This window comes from Amblyomma americanum, chromosome 2 (assembly GCF_052857255.1).
Source record: "Amblyomma americanum isolate KBUSLIRL-KWMA chromosome 2, ASM5285725v1, whole genome shotgun sequence".
NCBI classification, from domain to species: domain Eukaryota; kingdom Metazoa; phylum Arthropoda; class Arachnida; order Ixodida; family Ixodidae; genus Amblyomma; species Amblyomma americanum.
The window spans coordinates 121773719-121790404 of NC_135498.1; the positions used below are offsets into that span (position 1 = coordinate 121773719).

At 49.5% G+C, this 16686-nt stretch overlaps 1 protein-coding gene across 1 annotated transcript in view; it reads right to left on the reverse strand.

Annotated features, from left to right (window-relative positions):
* Positions 1-15818: 15818 nt before the first annotated feature.
* LOC144120034 (uncharacterized) overlaps positions 15819-16686 on the reverse strand; it is a 57025-nt gene continuing 56157 nt past the window's right edge. The window contains exon 12 of the mRNA XM_077652512.1: positions 15819-15968. Within this exon, the coding sequence (XP_077508638.1) occupies positions 15819-15968 (150 nt within the window). The remainder of the gene's footprint in view (positions 15969-16686) is intronic.

Genomic DNA, 16686 nt, shown 5'->3' on the forward strand with positions numbered 1-16686 from the left:
GAATGTGCATGTATCGCGTTGCTGTTTGAATTGCACGTGTGTAAACAAACTTTTGTAGCGAAAGCTACACCAGGATAGCCAGCGGTGCCATTTAGTTCAGTGTCACAAGTTAACTCAGCATTCGCCACTAGTTGCACCGAGCCACAAGCGTTCCCCCGCAGTGCCGGGTTGCGCTTTTTTTTAAATTTAATTGGTTTTTTTTTTTGGGGGGGGGGGGGGAAAGGAAATGGCGCAGTATCTGTCTCATATATCTTTGGACACCTGAACCGCGCCGTAGGGGAAGGGATAAAGGAGGGAGTGAAAGAAGAAAGGAAGAATAGGTGCCGTAGTGGAGGTCTCCGGAATAATTTCGACCACCTGGGGATCTTTAACGTGCACTGACATCGCACAGCACACGGGCGCCTTAGCGTTTTTCCTTCATAAAAACGCAGCCGCCGCGGTCGGGTTCGAACCCGGGAACTCCGGATCAGTAGTCGAGCGCCCTAACCACTGAGCCGCCGCGGCGGGTTGCGCTTTTCCTCAAAATCCAGTTTTCAGCCCTCTTTCTTCCTTTCTTTTTTCCCTCTCTCCTAGCCGCAGCTGTAGCTGAGTAAAAGTTATGCGTTCGGCAGCTGGCGCGAAAGACGCCGGCTCGATCTCGGCCGCGACGGTCAAATTTCGATGGAGGCGAAATTCTAGAGGCCCGTGTTCTGTGCGATGTCAGTGCATGTTAAACAATGCCAGGTGGTCTAAATTTCCGCAGCCCTTCAATACGGCGTTTCTCATAGCCCCCGTCGCTTTGGGACGTTAAACCCCCATAAACCAAACTAAACCTTTTCCTCTCTCCTATCCATTCATTTTCGGCGCGTTTCGAGTGGCCACCGAGATATTTGAGACAGCTACTGCGCCATTTCTTTTCCTCAATAAGTAAAGAAAACAAGTGAGCCGCCGGCGTTCATTGGCGTTGACAGTGTTCTAGGGGCTGTTCATTTTCACGAATGGAAAGGCGCACAACTGGCTCCCTCTGGTCGCTTCATTGTTGGAGGGGAATGGCTCCCTGGGTCAGTGGAGACCTCAATATCGCTTTCATGTACATACATGGGGTGGGTGTCCAACGCCAGAAACCCGCTTTTATTGCGTTCCGCATACTGGATATACCATACCTATTCTTTTGGATTGCATATCATGAGTCCGGCTTGAGGAATTGACACTCCCCATCGACTGCAAGACCGCCCAGTTCACCTTCATTTTTAAATCCAACAAAGCAGTAAGCCGGGCTAGTTGCATGGTGCCTTCTTTGCAAGGAAACAGCGCAGCAGAAGGTAATCGACACGGAAACCTCCGTCCCATCTCCTGTGTGGGCAAACTCATGAAGACGATGGTATCCGACAGGTCGTTCGAGTTCATGCAATCCCTACATCTTTATGCAGACACCATGTTCAGGTTTCCCCACACTGATCTGCACATTATGTCCTGCTACAACTCACTGGGGCTGTGCTCGACCCGGTAAAATTCCCCCTCAATGACAAGGACGTACTCGCCTTGGATTTAAAGGGAGCATTCAACAACGTTACCCACAATATAATTCTCGCCCACCTCTTTGAAACTAACCGCGCCGCGGTGGCTCAGTGGTTAGGGCGCTCGGCTGCTGATCCGGAGATCCCCGGGCTCGAATCCGACTGCGGGGGAAGCGTTTCGATGGGGCGAAACGCTTAGGTGCCCGTGTGCTCTACGATGTCAGTGCACGGTACTCGAAATTAGTCCGGAGCCCTCCACTACGGCATCTCTTTCTTCCTTTATTCTGTCACTTGCTTCATTATCTCTTCCATTACGGCGCGGTTCAGGTGTCCGCCGACATGTGCCATTTCCTTTGCAGAAATAAAACAATTTCAATACATGCGGATATTTTTTAAACGCAGACCACCTTACATTCGAATCCAGAATAACGAACATGGACCTTTTCATTTAGGAGTTAGGGATACACCACAGGGCGCAATGCTCTCTTACCTGTTATTCTATTTGGCTATGACGCACCTACCGGCCCAGCTGGGCGCTGTCGCCAGTGTGCAGCATGCTCTGTATGCCGATGACATCGCAATGTGGGCCACGCAGGGCTCCCTCGGAGACAATGAGGCCAACCTGCAGGAGGCGGCGACCATAGCTGACCGTTATGCTTGCCGCTGTAGCCTCCGTTGCTCTCTCCAAAAGTCTGTATTGTGCACGTTGCTCTCTCCAAAAGTATAAATTGTGCACGTTTGTGCACAATTCAGACTTCAGCGCAAGCGCCCTTTCACGTGGTATCTTTCATATTTCGCAGTCTCTCTTTGGAACGCGGGAAAAAGGACCACGTGAGACATATCGTGTAGGAAACAATTTTTTAGAGGTTTCTGTAGGTGCTCTAGAACTTTGCTTATCACACTTGGGATCTGCAGCGAGTACTTATAAAGTTGATGAATTAAATGAAGCTAATGAATTAGATAAGAGAAAAATAAAGAACAAATTAATGTGCATTAGCTCAGCTACTCTAGGATATACAAAGCGAAAGATGCCGGCGTACACTGTGCTCACTGGCGTTGGCGTTGACGACGTTCTAGATGGCGATGGCGTTGAGCAAAGGAAGTGCGCAAAACTGGCTCCCTGGATATGTGGAGGCCTCATTCGTGCTTTTATACATGTGGCGATGGTGAGAGAAAGATGTGGCCTGAATGCATTAGCGCCGACAGCGTTGTGGCTGGCATGATTCACTGCAGCAATAGCTGGGCCGCAGCGTTCATTTGGTGATCCATCTCTCGCGATCAACCATTAACTGCATGCCACCTCCCAGGGTGGCAGGGAGGGCCCGCTGCCTATCCAGTGTGCGGAACGCAGTAAAAGCAGGCTTTTGCAGTTGGACACCAACACCACGCACATGAAAGCCAGATTGTGGTTTCCACAGGCCCACATAGCCGGTTGAGCGCCTTTCCTCTCATGAAAGCTAACGGCCTTTGCAAATGGTTCAACGCCAATGCACTCTATGAAAGCCGTACGCTAACTTGTTTTGTTTGGTTCTTGAGGAAAGGAAATGACACAGTAGCCGTCTCACATATCTCGGTGGACACCCAAACCGCGGCGTAAAAGAAGGGATAAAGAAGGGAGGGAAAGAAGAAAGAGAGAACTGAAAATGGAAAGTTGGATGGCGAGGAAAGGCGCGGCGCTGCGCAGCGGCGGAACACCTGTGGCTCGGTGCTACTAGTGGCGCATGCGCAGTATTGACTAGGGAGCGAGAGAGAGAGAAATGCACCGTAAGTGACGTCACTCGTGCTCCGACATACGCCGGCTCGCGCGAAGGGCGGTGTGGACTAGCGTAATGAAGCTTTTCGCTTCAAAATAGCCCGAGTGACTCTTGGCTAGTGCCAATATTACGCACTCGGTTCCATTCGCCACAAAGTTAATAATAATAATTGGTTTTGGGGGAAAGGAAATGGCGTAGTATCTGTCTCTTATATCGTTGGGCACCTGAACCGCGCCATAAGAAAAGGGATAAATGAGGGAATGAAAGAAGAAAGGAAGAGAGGTGCCGTGTAGTGGAGGGCTCCTGAATAATTTCGACCACCTGGGGATCTTTAACGTGCACTGACATCGCATAGCACACGGGTGCCTTAGCGTTTTGCCTCCATAAAAAGGCAGCCGCCGCGTCGGGTTCAAAGTTGATTTCATTTTTAAAACTTTGGCTAAAGTTATGCGGGACAACCTATATGTTCGATATTGCCGAAACATGGCGGTGCATAATTCGTCATTTTTCCAATGCATGGCAACAGTGAAGGTTGTTCCATACAGTTATCGGAGGCTAATGTCCGTTTGGTTTAATTCATGGTTGTGTATAACGATTTGGTAAGATATTCCAAGACTATTTCGTTACTTGGCAGTTCACATATGCAGATGACTACTCGTCCTTCGACGGAGAAGGATTCGTTGAGAAGAGCGTGGAAGTGTAGCCAACGTCATTTGGACGCTGTTGTCTATTTAAAATGTCGCAATTATTGCATGTTGTGACACCGAATGCATTGCAACAAGCCTAGTAACCTTTGCAGTTTTCGTGAATGGCCCAAGCTTGTCGTTGAGTCCCCTATGAGGCCGCGTGCGCTATATTATCTCTCAATCATCACCCTCATGTAAATCAGCCTGACTAATCCCTGTTCAGGAGAACCGCTTCTTCCATATCCCTCAAACTAATCGTGTCCTTTGACAGGTTCGTCCACCTTATCCGCGGAAACTACTTAATCTCCTCTGCCCATCTGATATTCTGCCGCCTGTTTCGCTTGCTTCCTCCTACGATCCTACCACTTATGACCATCGGTTATCTACCTTCACATCACATGTGTTCGCAATGGTCGTTTGTTCTTGATTTCATATACGCTAAGATGTAGCCGAGTGTGTTCACTGGCCAATTCTCCTCTCTTCCTGTGTCGTAACGTGCATCTACCATGTTATTTATATAGTCCGCTGTGCTGCCCGCAACGTAATTACAAGGCTTTCCGTAATTATAGGCAATGTTTCAGCTTCGTATGTAAGCTCGGGCAAGATAAAAAATCTAATGCTCTCGCCGTGAATGATACTTGAAATCAGCTATTCATGACCTGAGAGTTGCTGCTGAATACACGACACAAATTTTTTTTTATTTTCCTGGTTACCTTCATCGCATCGTCATAGTGAGCGTCTATCTGCCCTTAGTAGATGCATTCATGTTTCGCATACAAAAATAAAATACTCTGCCCTCCGAGACAAGTGAAAAAAATTGTGCCGCCACCGTCTGGAAGATGTTGGAGTAAGAAGCGTTAGCTGCTTGGTAGCGCGATGTATTGTCCATGCGATGTATTACCACTTGATTAAGCTACATTTCCATACATCACGGCGAGCGGGCGCCTTCCGCCTTGAGGTAGGATATTTTTTGACCAATTTGGGCCGAAAAAGTTTTTCGACTCTTTGGAGGGCCATTTTTCCTTACCTCAAGGCGGTAGGTGCCCGGAATGAATGAATGAATGAATGAATGAATGAATGAATGAATGAATGAATGAATGAATGAATGAATGAATGAAAACTTTATTGTCCACCGAGAAGGAGCCCTAGATCCGCGGTCCCTGCAGGCGGACCTGGGATGCGGGTAGGGAATCCTCCGCAGACAAGTGAAGATGCACTGCTTTTTTGCGGCCTCAGCCGCTAGGCGGGTGGCTTGCTGCTGAATGCCGGGTTCCTCGCTCCACAGCGAAACTTGTCAGGCTTCTATACTGTTGATGTTTAAGCCGGCGCCCGGGGGATCGGCGCATTCTCAAATTATGTGACGAAAGGTGCCCCTGTCAATACAATTCGCCAAGAGGTACGAAGTTGTGAGCTACCGAGTGCTGACGTCACGGCCGTCATTTTAAGCCTGACAGTAAATAAATATTAGCCTAACTAGGCGATACTGGTGTCTTACATGTACTCACCGAGGCTGTTACGAAATGCCATTAGTGAGGTTATGATGTGTGATCAGTTAAATAATTATAAGCAATGAATTTAAGCTTAAATATAACTAAATATTAACTTCATTAGCTTATTTTGGTGTCTAAAGCGTTCTACTCATCTAGTAGAGTGCAAATATCTCATTTGTTTTAGGATGGCCTCATTATTACTTAGTATAAGGGAATAATCATAGTAATGTGACTAGCTAATTTCGACGTCACATCAGTGACGTCACCAATCATTTACTTGCTCGATATACTTACAACGTCACCAATCAATCACCATCTAGGTTGCTATATCGATTTACTATGGGTGGCCGCCATCTTCAATTCCTCGTTTTCACGCTGAATAGGGGTGGTAGCAGAACCCACGATATATAGAAGCGTCATAAAAATGAGCTAACGCTCTTAAAACTTTATACATCTTTGAAATATTCTGAAGGGCCATTTTATACTTTGCCTATCTGGGCACTCGATTTTGCTTTGCTATTACTCTCCTAAGGTACTTATCAAGGCAGTGCGATCAGCGAATCGCGAATTGCCAGGCTTTTGCCGATCAGCTTTTACCGCTAACTCTTCTCAGTCCAAGGTCCTGAATACATAACTTTAACGCGGTGGTATAGTACTGAATAGATATTGTCGTCCTGCACTGACGTCCTTTCCGTCTTGGATATTATCACTTTCCTTAGGGATGTATATTGTACCTATAAGGCCTCTATAGTTGTATGTATCAGCAGCTTTGCATACTTATCTTCTAAACACTGGAAAGGCAATGCCCACTGAACTGCTTTGGATTCAAATAAGTGAAACGTTTTCTCCTACTACACGCAGGACAATATCGGGGTTGCTTATGTTGTGCGTATATCTTTATGACCTGGCTTAAGGTGTAAATATGGGCCACAGCCACTCGCCGCTGGGAAGGTCAGCCACCTTCGTTGGTCAACGAAAGTCTAAGATCTCTCGAACTTTTCAAAGATTACCTTAGTGAATACCTTGCATGATCATGGTTTGTTTGCTGATGCAAGGTGTGCTACTCTGGGATCGAGGAATTCTTTTGCTCAGCTTATCCCGCTGTCAGTGGTAGAGGAAATCCATCTTGAACTATTTTATTACCTGAAAGTATTTAAAGCACTGAGCACTAATTTCGCGGTGATTAATGCACGGGACGCGTTGAAGTGAATTTTTTAACAAGAAAAGCTTATGATGATTACTGCCAGCGCCAAAACCAAGAGCATTATTACGGAGGGAATGGTGTTCGTACCCTCGTCTAAGTCGAAATTGTTTTACGATTCGTTATGGTTTATTCCTTCAGTTGAGTAGATCCACAACCCAGTTGGGGCCACGTACTGGGCCCATGAAATGAGTGAAAGATGCGTGGTCTTATCTGGCTGGCTGAGGAGTTGGTCCCAGCATTCCGCAGATGGAGCTGGCAGGAGGGCCCGTGGGGGGGGGGGTATTTTCGCAACCGCAGAGGATGTGGGCCTGAGTGGCGGATGAACTGTGGTTGCAATTTGGGCATGTGGGGTCGTATTCCCTATTGGTGATCAGTGATAGCCTTGAGTGGCCGAGAATTAAGGGCGTCTGCAGTCTTCGGAGCAGGGTGGCTTATGCTCGGTCGACGTCGGGGTCAAGAGGCGGGAATTCCCGTCACGTCTCTTTATGAACTTTGGTGATGCCGGCACAAGTCTGGGGGCTTCAGCGACTGCTCCAAGACCCATGGCATGGCCACCGGGATTGTTAATCCTCGGGAAAGTCGGCCGGCCCCTTCCTTACCAGCCTGTTATGCGTCAGTGGTGTAGGCAGGGGCTTAATATTTTTCAATTTTTTTAGGTTGCCCCAACCTGGTATATGTCCCTTCGTTACCGCAGTTCCCCTCATAGGCGGGTACCCAGATTAGGTTAATTTTGCGGTTGGGAGGGTAGCCGCGCAGGATGCGTGCGACGGCAATGCAGATGTAGCCTGCCGAGTAGTTTAGGATTGCTCGTGTTGAGTCACCGAGGACTGTGCGGGTACGGCGGTCAGCGATAGCCAGCGCTATGGCTGTCTCTTCTGCTACGGCGAGGGAGGGGGCGCACACCGCGGCAGCGGAGCTAAGGGTAGATCGCGGCGTGGTTGCACAGACCACGTAGGTTGTGCCTTGCGTTGCCGCGTCCATGTGTGTAGTGTGTTCAACAGGACGATAGAAATCATCCAGTTCTCGGGCGTTGTGCTAAAGGCACGCGTCGTGTCGGCGAGGCAGCCGCTTCTTCGGTAGGGGTTTGACAAAAAGACAGGTTTCACAGGTCTCTCCTCCGGCTACTGTCGCTGCTGGCGGTCGGGACACCGGACGTTAAACATGCCTGTCTCGCGGCGGCATATTCACGGCGGCGTTTAGCCAGTCGTTCGATGCGCTGTTCAGCTGTTTCTGGGGCGATTCGTTTCCTGTTCATCTCGTTCCGCTGTCGATTCCAGGCCTCCTCGAGCTTATCAGAATCGTCGCCGTCCATACAGTCACCTCAACTGTGGTTGCGGCGCACGCCAGCTCTCCTTTCTATCCTGTGACAAGCGAGCGGATGCGAACGCAGCGGCGAGGAACGCGTTGTCACGCCCTACCAAACGGCGGCGGCGGCGAGCGGCGTGGTGTGACATCATGCCAGATGACGCGGCGAGTGCGCGAAGCACAGTAACCTTCCGTGGCGAGGCGCGCGTTGTGACGTAACGTGCCTCGGTGGTGTACCGCCACGGCGACATCTCGAGGTTGCGGCTAATAAAGCTTTCGCTTTGAAATCCCTTACACGAACACCAAAATAACACAACAACACTGCTTACTAGTTGACGTTGCCTATAAGCTCGGCGTCCGCTCGCACAGCCTCAACTGCGTCAGGCCTGACGCCTGCCTCCCTTTCTAAATCGCTGGCCAGCGGTCCAAAAATAAAGCTGTTGTTGTTTTGCCTCAAACACGATGTCACATACCCACGGGAGAGGGGGGGGGGGAATTCGCCAGGATTTGGTGCAGATCCCAACAGGAAAAGTTCATCCACGTTCACCTCAAGTGGTGTAAAAATAAACTGTTTGTCGGGGTTCGCAAACGCGGCGTCTACTTCTTCGCTTGTGTCGTCCCCCGATGCCTCATAATCAGTGTCCTCGCCAAAATAAAATTCATCTTCCGACACGGAGCTATTCGCCATTGCGACTTCCCTGTTCCTGTCTCTCCGTGTTTACGTGCACGTTGTGCGAGTCAAACAGACGACGTGCCCGCTCGATGTCACGGTTTTCCGGACCCACGTGACAACGCATTGTCTGGTTCTTGGCTTCATGTAAAAACCTGGCAACTACGAACCGAAACCGAAACAGGTGGTACAAATAGTACGATTATTAATTATATAGTACGAGTTCGTGCTTCTAACATCGTGTACCATGCTTACAGAATCGCTACGCATTATTTACAACCAAGAGGTGCAACACAAAAATGTGGTGTCTGTACCCCTTTAAAGGTCACCAGGTGGTCGAAATTATTCCGGAGCCCTCGACTACGGCACCTATTTTACCTTTTCTTCTCTCGGTCCCTCCTTTATCCGTTTCCGTAAGGCGCGATTCAGGTGTCAGCCGAGATGCGAGACAGATACTGCGCCATATCCTTTCCCCAAAAACCAATTTTCAATTTCTTTCCCTAACCGCGGTGGCTCAGTGTTTAGGACACTCGACTACTGATCCGGAGTTCCCAGGTTCGAACCCGACCGCGGCGGCTGCGTTTTTGAGGAGGTAAAAGGTAAGGCGCCCGTGTGCTGTGCTATGTCAGTGCACCCAGGTGGTCGAAATTTTTCCGGAGCCCCCCACTACGGCACCTCTTTCTTGATTTCTTCTTAAACTCCCTACTTTGTTCCTTCCCTTAAAGCGGTTCAAGTCTCCAACGATATATGAGACAGATACTGCGCCATTTCCTTTCCCTAATAACGAATTGCTATTATCAATTTTTTTTCCGGTCACACCGGCCAGCACAACGGCCGTGAGTCTAGGCGTTCGTTTGTGACGTCGGAGCGGTTCACGCATAGCAGCAACCTCTTCTGAATGAAGTATTAAATTTTTCACACGCTGGCACTTTGTATAAGCGCAGTGTAGGGAGTTTCATTTTTCTTGGAGACAATATTTGCAAATTCAAGGAATTGAACTTGTTCATTGCGGTAGAACGACACGATAGAGGTCTCCATCGAGTGTCTGCGTGCGCGGGTTCTTATTAGGATCGTATAACTTCTGACCGTTGAATGGAATTTTTTAGCATTGTGTTAACTGCAAGACACAACAGATGCAGAACAGAACAAACATAAGATCATCTGGGTACCGGGCACACGGGCGTGGCAGGAAACCAAGAGGCGGAGAGGATAGCTCGAGGATATACTAACTACCAAGCATCCAACGTCAACGACCTTGAGGAATCCAGCCAGTACCTCAGGAGTACTCGGTCATACTCAACAACAACGAGGGCAGCACGATGCGGTACCCACCACCGCACAAATCCTTAAACAAAGAAGAGGCTGTCACATGGAGAACTACAAATGGGGTCATATCCAAACCTAAACACTACCCACACTTTACGAACACAAGTGTCCGTGGTGCCATAAAAAACCTACACTATATCACATGACATGGGCATGCCAAAAAGTCGACGTCGTTCCAATTATACTAAACCCAAGTGCGGAGCAATGGGAGGGTATGCTCTCCAGCGACTGCCGCGGTGACCAGATCTGTCTGATACGGCGAGCTCAGCTGACGGCAGCATCCAGCGGAGCCCTGGATTAGGGGCCACCGACTGTTGCGGAGATGGACTAATCTGAACCGCGTAGAAGCACTTGCGTTAGAGCTCAATAAAGTTATCCTATTAGCCTCGTGTAGTTTCGGACAGCTGAATCGAATTTATGGATGGCTTTGTCAGTGAGGGTGAAGCCTGTCTGCCAACGCAAAGAATCCTTGCTACTGGACACTGCTAGCACAACTTCCGCCTACCTTTGGTGAAATTGTGCTAGCGGGGTCCAGGACAACGTGCTACTGATTCTTTCTTTGCGTTGGCAGACAGGCAACACCCTCATGGGCAAAGCCATAAAAAAAAATCCCCTCAGCCGTCAGAAATTATACAAAGCTAAAAAAACGCGCGCCGCGCGCGCACGCACTCGATAGAGACACCTGTCGCGTCGCCCTACCGTAACGGACTGCTTCGATTCCTTGAATGTGCAAATATCCTGTCTCCAAAAAAAAAATTCTGTACAATCCGCTGCTCCAAAGCTACTTTTCAGCCTCCCATTCTAAATAAACCGCTCATTCATTCATTCATTCAGAAGCGGTTGTTGCTTTGCGTGAACCGCTGCGGCGTCACCCACCCAGAGCCTAGACTCAAGGCTAGTGCTGGCCGGGGTGACTTAAAGAAAATTGAAGAATGGTTTTTGGGGAAATGAAATGACGCACTAACTCCCTCACCTTAGCCGCGCCTTAAGGAAACAAATAAAGGAGGGGCTGAGAGCAAAGGGAGAGAGAAGTGCCGTAGTGGAGGGCTCCGGAATAATTTGGACCACCTGGTGATCTTTAATGTGCACTGACGTCGCACAGCACACGGGCGCCGTAGCGTTTCGCCTTCATTGAAACGCGGCCGCCGCGGTCGGTTGCGTACCCGGGAACTCCGGATCAGCAGCCGAGGGCCCTAACCACTGAGCTACATCACAAATGAAGTCTGAAAAGAGCCTGCGTTCCTCCGCAACGCAACGAAGAAACGCGCGTTCGAGGACGACACTGGCCGTGAAGGAAAAGAAGGGCGGCCTGAAAGGTTTCTGAAAATTCCTATATAGCCCGCGATGTGGGGCCTCTGTGGGACCAGCATGGGTAAGTGGAAATTGGGCAGGCCTTGTTGATACTACACGTTGTTAGGGCTGACGCAGACCACTTTCCTGGATCTATTTCCACACCGGTCCCCTGTACGGCACTCGAGGACAGTAGCAACGTAAACGTAGGCTCTATGCCAAACCCATAGGTGCTGCCCACACACAACCGCTGTAGGTCGCACATGAACTATGCCGGAGCTGCAAATGGCGCGTCTCCGCGTGCTTACTACACCAATCTTGTCGAGAGCTGATGCAGCATAAATGCGGGCTCTACGCAAGAAAATAAGTCGCCGTCTAATCCGTGCTACCCCTGGATTAACCTACTGCACTGCGTGCTGTGTCGTGTTTTGTCAGATTCGCTTATATAGCAGGAACTGCGACAAAGATGGCGATAAAACATCCTTTCATGGGTTCGTTTTGTTGCGTTGGTGAGAAATCATCTGGCAATAACGGTGACAAAGCGCTTGCGTCATGTGTGCTGAAAACAAATTTCCAGTCCATCGCGTCTCGGCAGGAGTACTTTGTTGCGTTAGTAATTTTTTCCAATGCAGTCAAATGTTCTAGGAGAGGTCGGTGATAATGAATAAAATAACTAGGACGCCATCGTCGGCACAAGCACACACGTTTAATGCACACCACGAGACCACGAAACACGAAAAGCTCACACACGAAGAGTACAAACTCGCGCACTACGAGCATGAGCGAGAGCCGGCAAACGCACCTACGACATGACTAGTATTTGTGGGTTTGCATTGCCTGAGGCAAATCCTTGTACGGTTATCTCTTTGGGTTCGCACACAGGCCTCGCATTCACAGGTAAGGCCATCCAAAAATTACGTTGACTGAGCTGGAGTACCCGGGTTCGACACGGAGCCTTTGCGTTTCGATGGAAGCGATACGCAAATGCGCCCGTGCGCTGTGCGATGCCAGTGCACGTTAAAGGTCCCCAGGTGATGAATATTATTCCGGAGACCTCCACTGCGGCACCTCTTTCTTCCTTTCTTCTCCCAGTCGCTGCTTTATACCTTCCCTTACGGCGCTGTTCAGGTGTCCGCCGAGATGTCAGACATGCTGCGCCATTTCCTTCCCCACAAAATAAATTTTCAATCAGATACCGTTATTAATTGTATGCAAGCTCCGGCATTACAAAATACACAAATAGTCAATCCTACGGCCTCTCGATGGGGACCTTTACCCCCTCATCCTATTGTAATGAACCAGTTCCATTCCTGGAATGTGCAAGCAATCTCACTTAGGAGAGGAAAGATTAGGTCGACTCTGCTGCTCCAAGGCACCAATGTTTGCAAGCGTCGAATACTTTATATAAAGGCGCTGTTTCTGAGCGGGAACAACTCGTACTTCTCTGTGTTAGTAGTTAAGAGCTTGAGGGGGCGATGAGCTCGAATTTAGAGGGAAAATGGGGCAGGCGCTCCTACTGAGGCTCATAGAATCATTATAGGACAAGTGTGAAAGGCGTTGACACAAAATTTGGAGGACACTTGAGATTCGTCTTTAAGAGTGACGTGACAGCGCGTCGCAGCGTTGCCGATGAGTACACGAACGCCATCGCCCGTTCGGCGCGACGCGTGGCCCGTTGAACAATTTAATTATCGGACGCCTGTTTCACATACCTCGGCAGTCACCCGAGCCGGGCTGTAAGGGAAGGAAAATGAAATTTCATTGCTTTTAAGGAAAGGAAATGACGCCTGTCTCAAATTTCTCTGGACATCCGGATCGCGCGGTAAGGGAAGGAAAAATCGATCGATTGATCGATCAATCGACCGATCAATCAATTAATCAATCGATAGACCAATAAATCGATCAAATAATCGAAAAATCGATCGATCAATCAACGATCAATCAATTGATAATGAATCCATCAATTAATCCATCAATCAGCCCTTAACGCTATCGCGTTAAAATTCCTTCTCTTACGGCGCGGTTCAGGTGTCCCCCGTGATGCGCCATTTTTCGCTCACGGCCAAAGACGCCGACGCCGACGACACAGGTTTTCTGTGACAAGAGCTTCTCAACGCTGTCGGGTTAAAAAATTGGGGGTCGCTTAACCTTCTAGAGTGGGACGCGACCGCGTGTTGCAGCGTTGCGAAGGAACGTCACAGCCCGCTCGGTGCGACGCCTTGCCCGCTGGACAATTTAAGTAAAGGAAATGACACCTCTCTCACATATCTCGGTGGACACCCGAACCGCGCCGTACGTAAGGGACGAAAAGTGAAATGAAAATTGGTTTTAGGGTAAGGAAATGTCTCATATATATGCCAGTGGGCACCCGAACCGCGCCGTAAGGAAGGGGATAAAGGAGGGAGTGAAAGAAGAAAGGAAGAAAGAAGTGCCGTAGTGGAGGGCTCCGGAATAATTTCGACCACCTGGGTATCTTTAACGTGCACCGACATCGCACAGCACACAGGCGCCTTACCGTTTTGCCTCCATAACAACGCAGCCGCGGCGGTCGGGTTCGAGCCCGGGAACACCGGATCAGTAGCCGAGCGCCCTATCCACTAAGCCACCACGGCGGGCTGCGCCGTAAGGGAAGGAAAATTAAATCGAAATTGGTCTTAAGGGAAGGAAATGATGCTGTCTCACACACGCGGTGGCTCATTGGATAGGGGCGCTCGGCTACTGATTCGTAGTTCCGGGTTCGTACTCGACCGCGGCGGCTGCTTTTTTATGGAGGCGAAACGCTAAGGTGGCCGTGTGCTGTGCGATGTCAGTGCACGTTAAAGATCCCCAGGTTGTCGAAATTATTCCGGAGCCCTCCACAACGGCACCTTTTTGTTGCTGTCTTCTTTCACTCCTTCCTTTATTCCTTCCCTTACGGCGCGGTTCAGGTGTCCGCCGATATATGACAGATACTGCGCCATTTTCTTCCCCCAAATCCATTTATTTATTCATTATTTCCAACCCGCGGTGCCGACTACTACTACAACGCCGACGGCTTTTCGACCGAACGAGGTGCATACGCTGTCGAGTAAATATTCAGGGGGGGGGGGGAGGCAGTTTGTTGACCTATAGTGTGGCGAGGCGAAAGCCTTTAGCGCGGTGTTGCTGCTTTTGTCACTGATGTGTGGTTAAGAAGTTTAGTACACAATTGTTACTGCATATACGTTGGCAGAAGCAGCCTATTCGTTAGCACGCTCCGCTGCGGAACTGAAGGATGGTGGCTCGAATTGCGCCGTGCGCAAGGAGGTTTCTTTTTATCGAGTTGACGTCCTTTGGTTGACAGCTACAGTGTGACAGTTTTCGCGAATGGACGGACGAAGATGAAGCCGATGCCGGCGCATTCGCTCATTGGTCTTTTGTCGCTGTGTATCGGGGGAAGTAGTAGGCTTGCGTTTGCCCGCATTCTGAGACTCCACTGAAGCGAGCGCTAGGAGGGAGGTTGCGCGGCACCCGACTCGGTTGACAGCTGCGAGGCGTCCGGCGCGGGGTCGGCACGCGCGTGTGCCGCCCCCTCGCGCATGCGCACTGAACCACCAATGTCGCAGAAGCGTAACGGACGGAGGGACAGGGTCGCTGAAGCGAGTATGAGGCATTAAAGGCTGTCGCCTTAAAATTTGGAGAGGACACAACCCCTACCCGCCGGAGTGGCTGAGTGGTTAGGGCGATCGGCCACTGAGCCGGAGTTCCCGGGCTAGAACCCGGCCGCGGCGGCCGCTTTTCGATGAAAGCATAATGCAACAGGCTCCCGTGTGCTGTGCGATGCCGGTGCACGTTAACGATCCTCAGGTGTTCCAAATTATGCCGGAGCCCTCCACTACGGCGCCTCTTCCTTTCTTCTTTCACTCCTTCCTTTATCCCTTCCTTTAAAAAAAATTCTTTGTTGAAAGGAAATGGCGCAGTATGTCGCACATATCGGCGGACACCTGACCCGCGCCGTGAGGGAAGGGGTAAAAGAGAAAGGAAAAAGGAGAAGAAAGGAAAAAAAATGGTGCAACCGTCTGGAAGGCGCTGAAGTAACGAGCGTTAGCTGTTTGGTAGCGCTATCAGTTGTCCATGCGATTACCATGTGATTGAGCTGCCTAGTGCCGACGTCACGGCCGCCATGTTAAGCCTAACCATCACTAAATATTAACCTAAATATGCAATATTGGTGTCTAACATGTACTCACCGAGCCCGTTACAAATCTGCCATTAGTTAAATTATGATATAGCGAAGTAAAAAACGCCGGTTCTAAGAAGAGGCACACGAAATGTAAATCATTCGTTTTTTGCCGTCAATGTCCACGAAAAAGCCAACGGTTGTTTCACAATCGTCTCCGGTTACGCCATCAAGATACCAGGGGGTAGTGACGCATTTCTGCTGCCGAGGTAGAAATCTCTACTTTCGTTTCTTCGTTTTTTAAAAAAAAAGATTTTCATTCGTTTAAATGGACAGACAGGGTGACGTTTGATCGAATCCACGTGGACTGTTCGTGCTCTTGAGGAAACAGTGGCGGAAGGATCGTCCAACAACTTCTGGATCGCTGACGCCAGAAAAGTGGCGCATACTTTCTAGACCCTAAACGGTGTATCCTTCCCGAATTTTGTTGATGGGGAATGAGCTGCAGTTCGCGCTGTTTTCCTTCGTCCATGTCGGCGCGAGCAAATGCAGGGTTTCCAGGATCTGCTGCAGCATGTACACTCGCTGGAATCCCTCGTTGAGGTTCATCTGGGTTTTGAAAAGAAATGCGTCTGAATATTTTTACAAATAATTCAGTGCCGCTCACCAACTGCTATCTATCTTCAAAGGCCTCAAGCGTAAACAGCTGCCACACCATACCTCACTCGTTATACGATGTCTCAAGGCGGCTGATGATGATGGGTTTTAACAGCGCAAGCACAGCCTTCTCCGAAGACAACCTTGGCACACAGTATTTTCAGCCAGAGACTCATTTCTCGGGCTTTTAACCAAAGGTAAGCTGAGCACCAGGCCACGGGAACGCTTGCCCATTGCATCCCCGGTGGATACTCGTCGGCAGTGGTGATCAAACTTGGAACCTCCCGAATGTGAAGCGTATGCTCAAAAAACTGCAAACACTAGGGTTGTTTCCAGATGGTCACCTTTGCCTAATACAATTGGGGCTGGCAGCTTTACGACTGCGGTAGTAGTTCTCCAGATCAGTTAAACGGGTGAACTGTGAAATTAATTGATCCACATGGGCAGGCCCTCCACCATAAGCAACACCGGCGGTGCCAGGAAAAGAAAGCGACTAATACATCTTGTTGAAATTCGGGAAGCCGGATACATGAGAACGCCTTGCAAGATAATTTTGGCTAACACAACCGTAATTAAAAATTCGTTTTGTTGGTATGTAAAAACGAAAACTTGGCCCGTCTTTCTGTACTGAGATTCGCTGGTTCAACAGCTGTAAGCATGGAATGTCTAC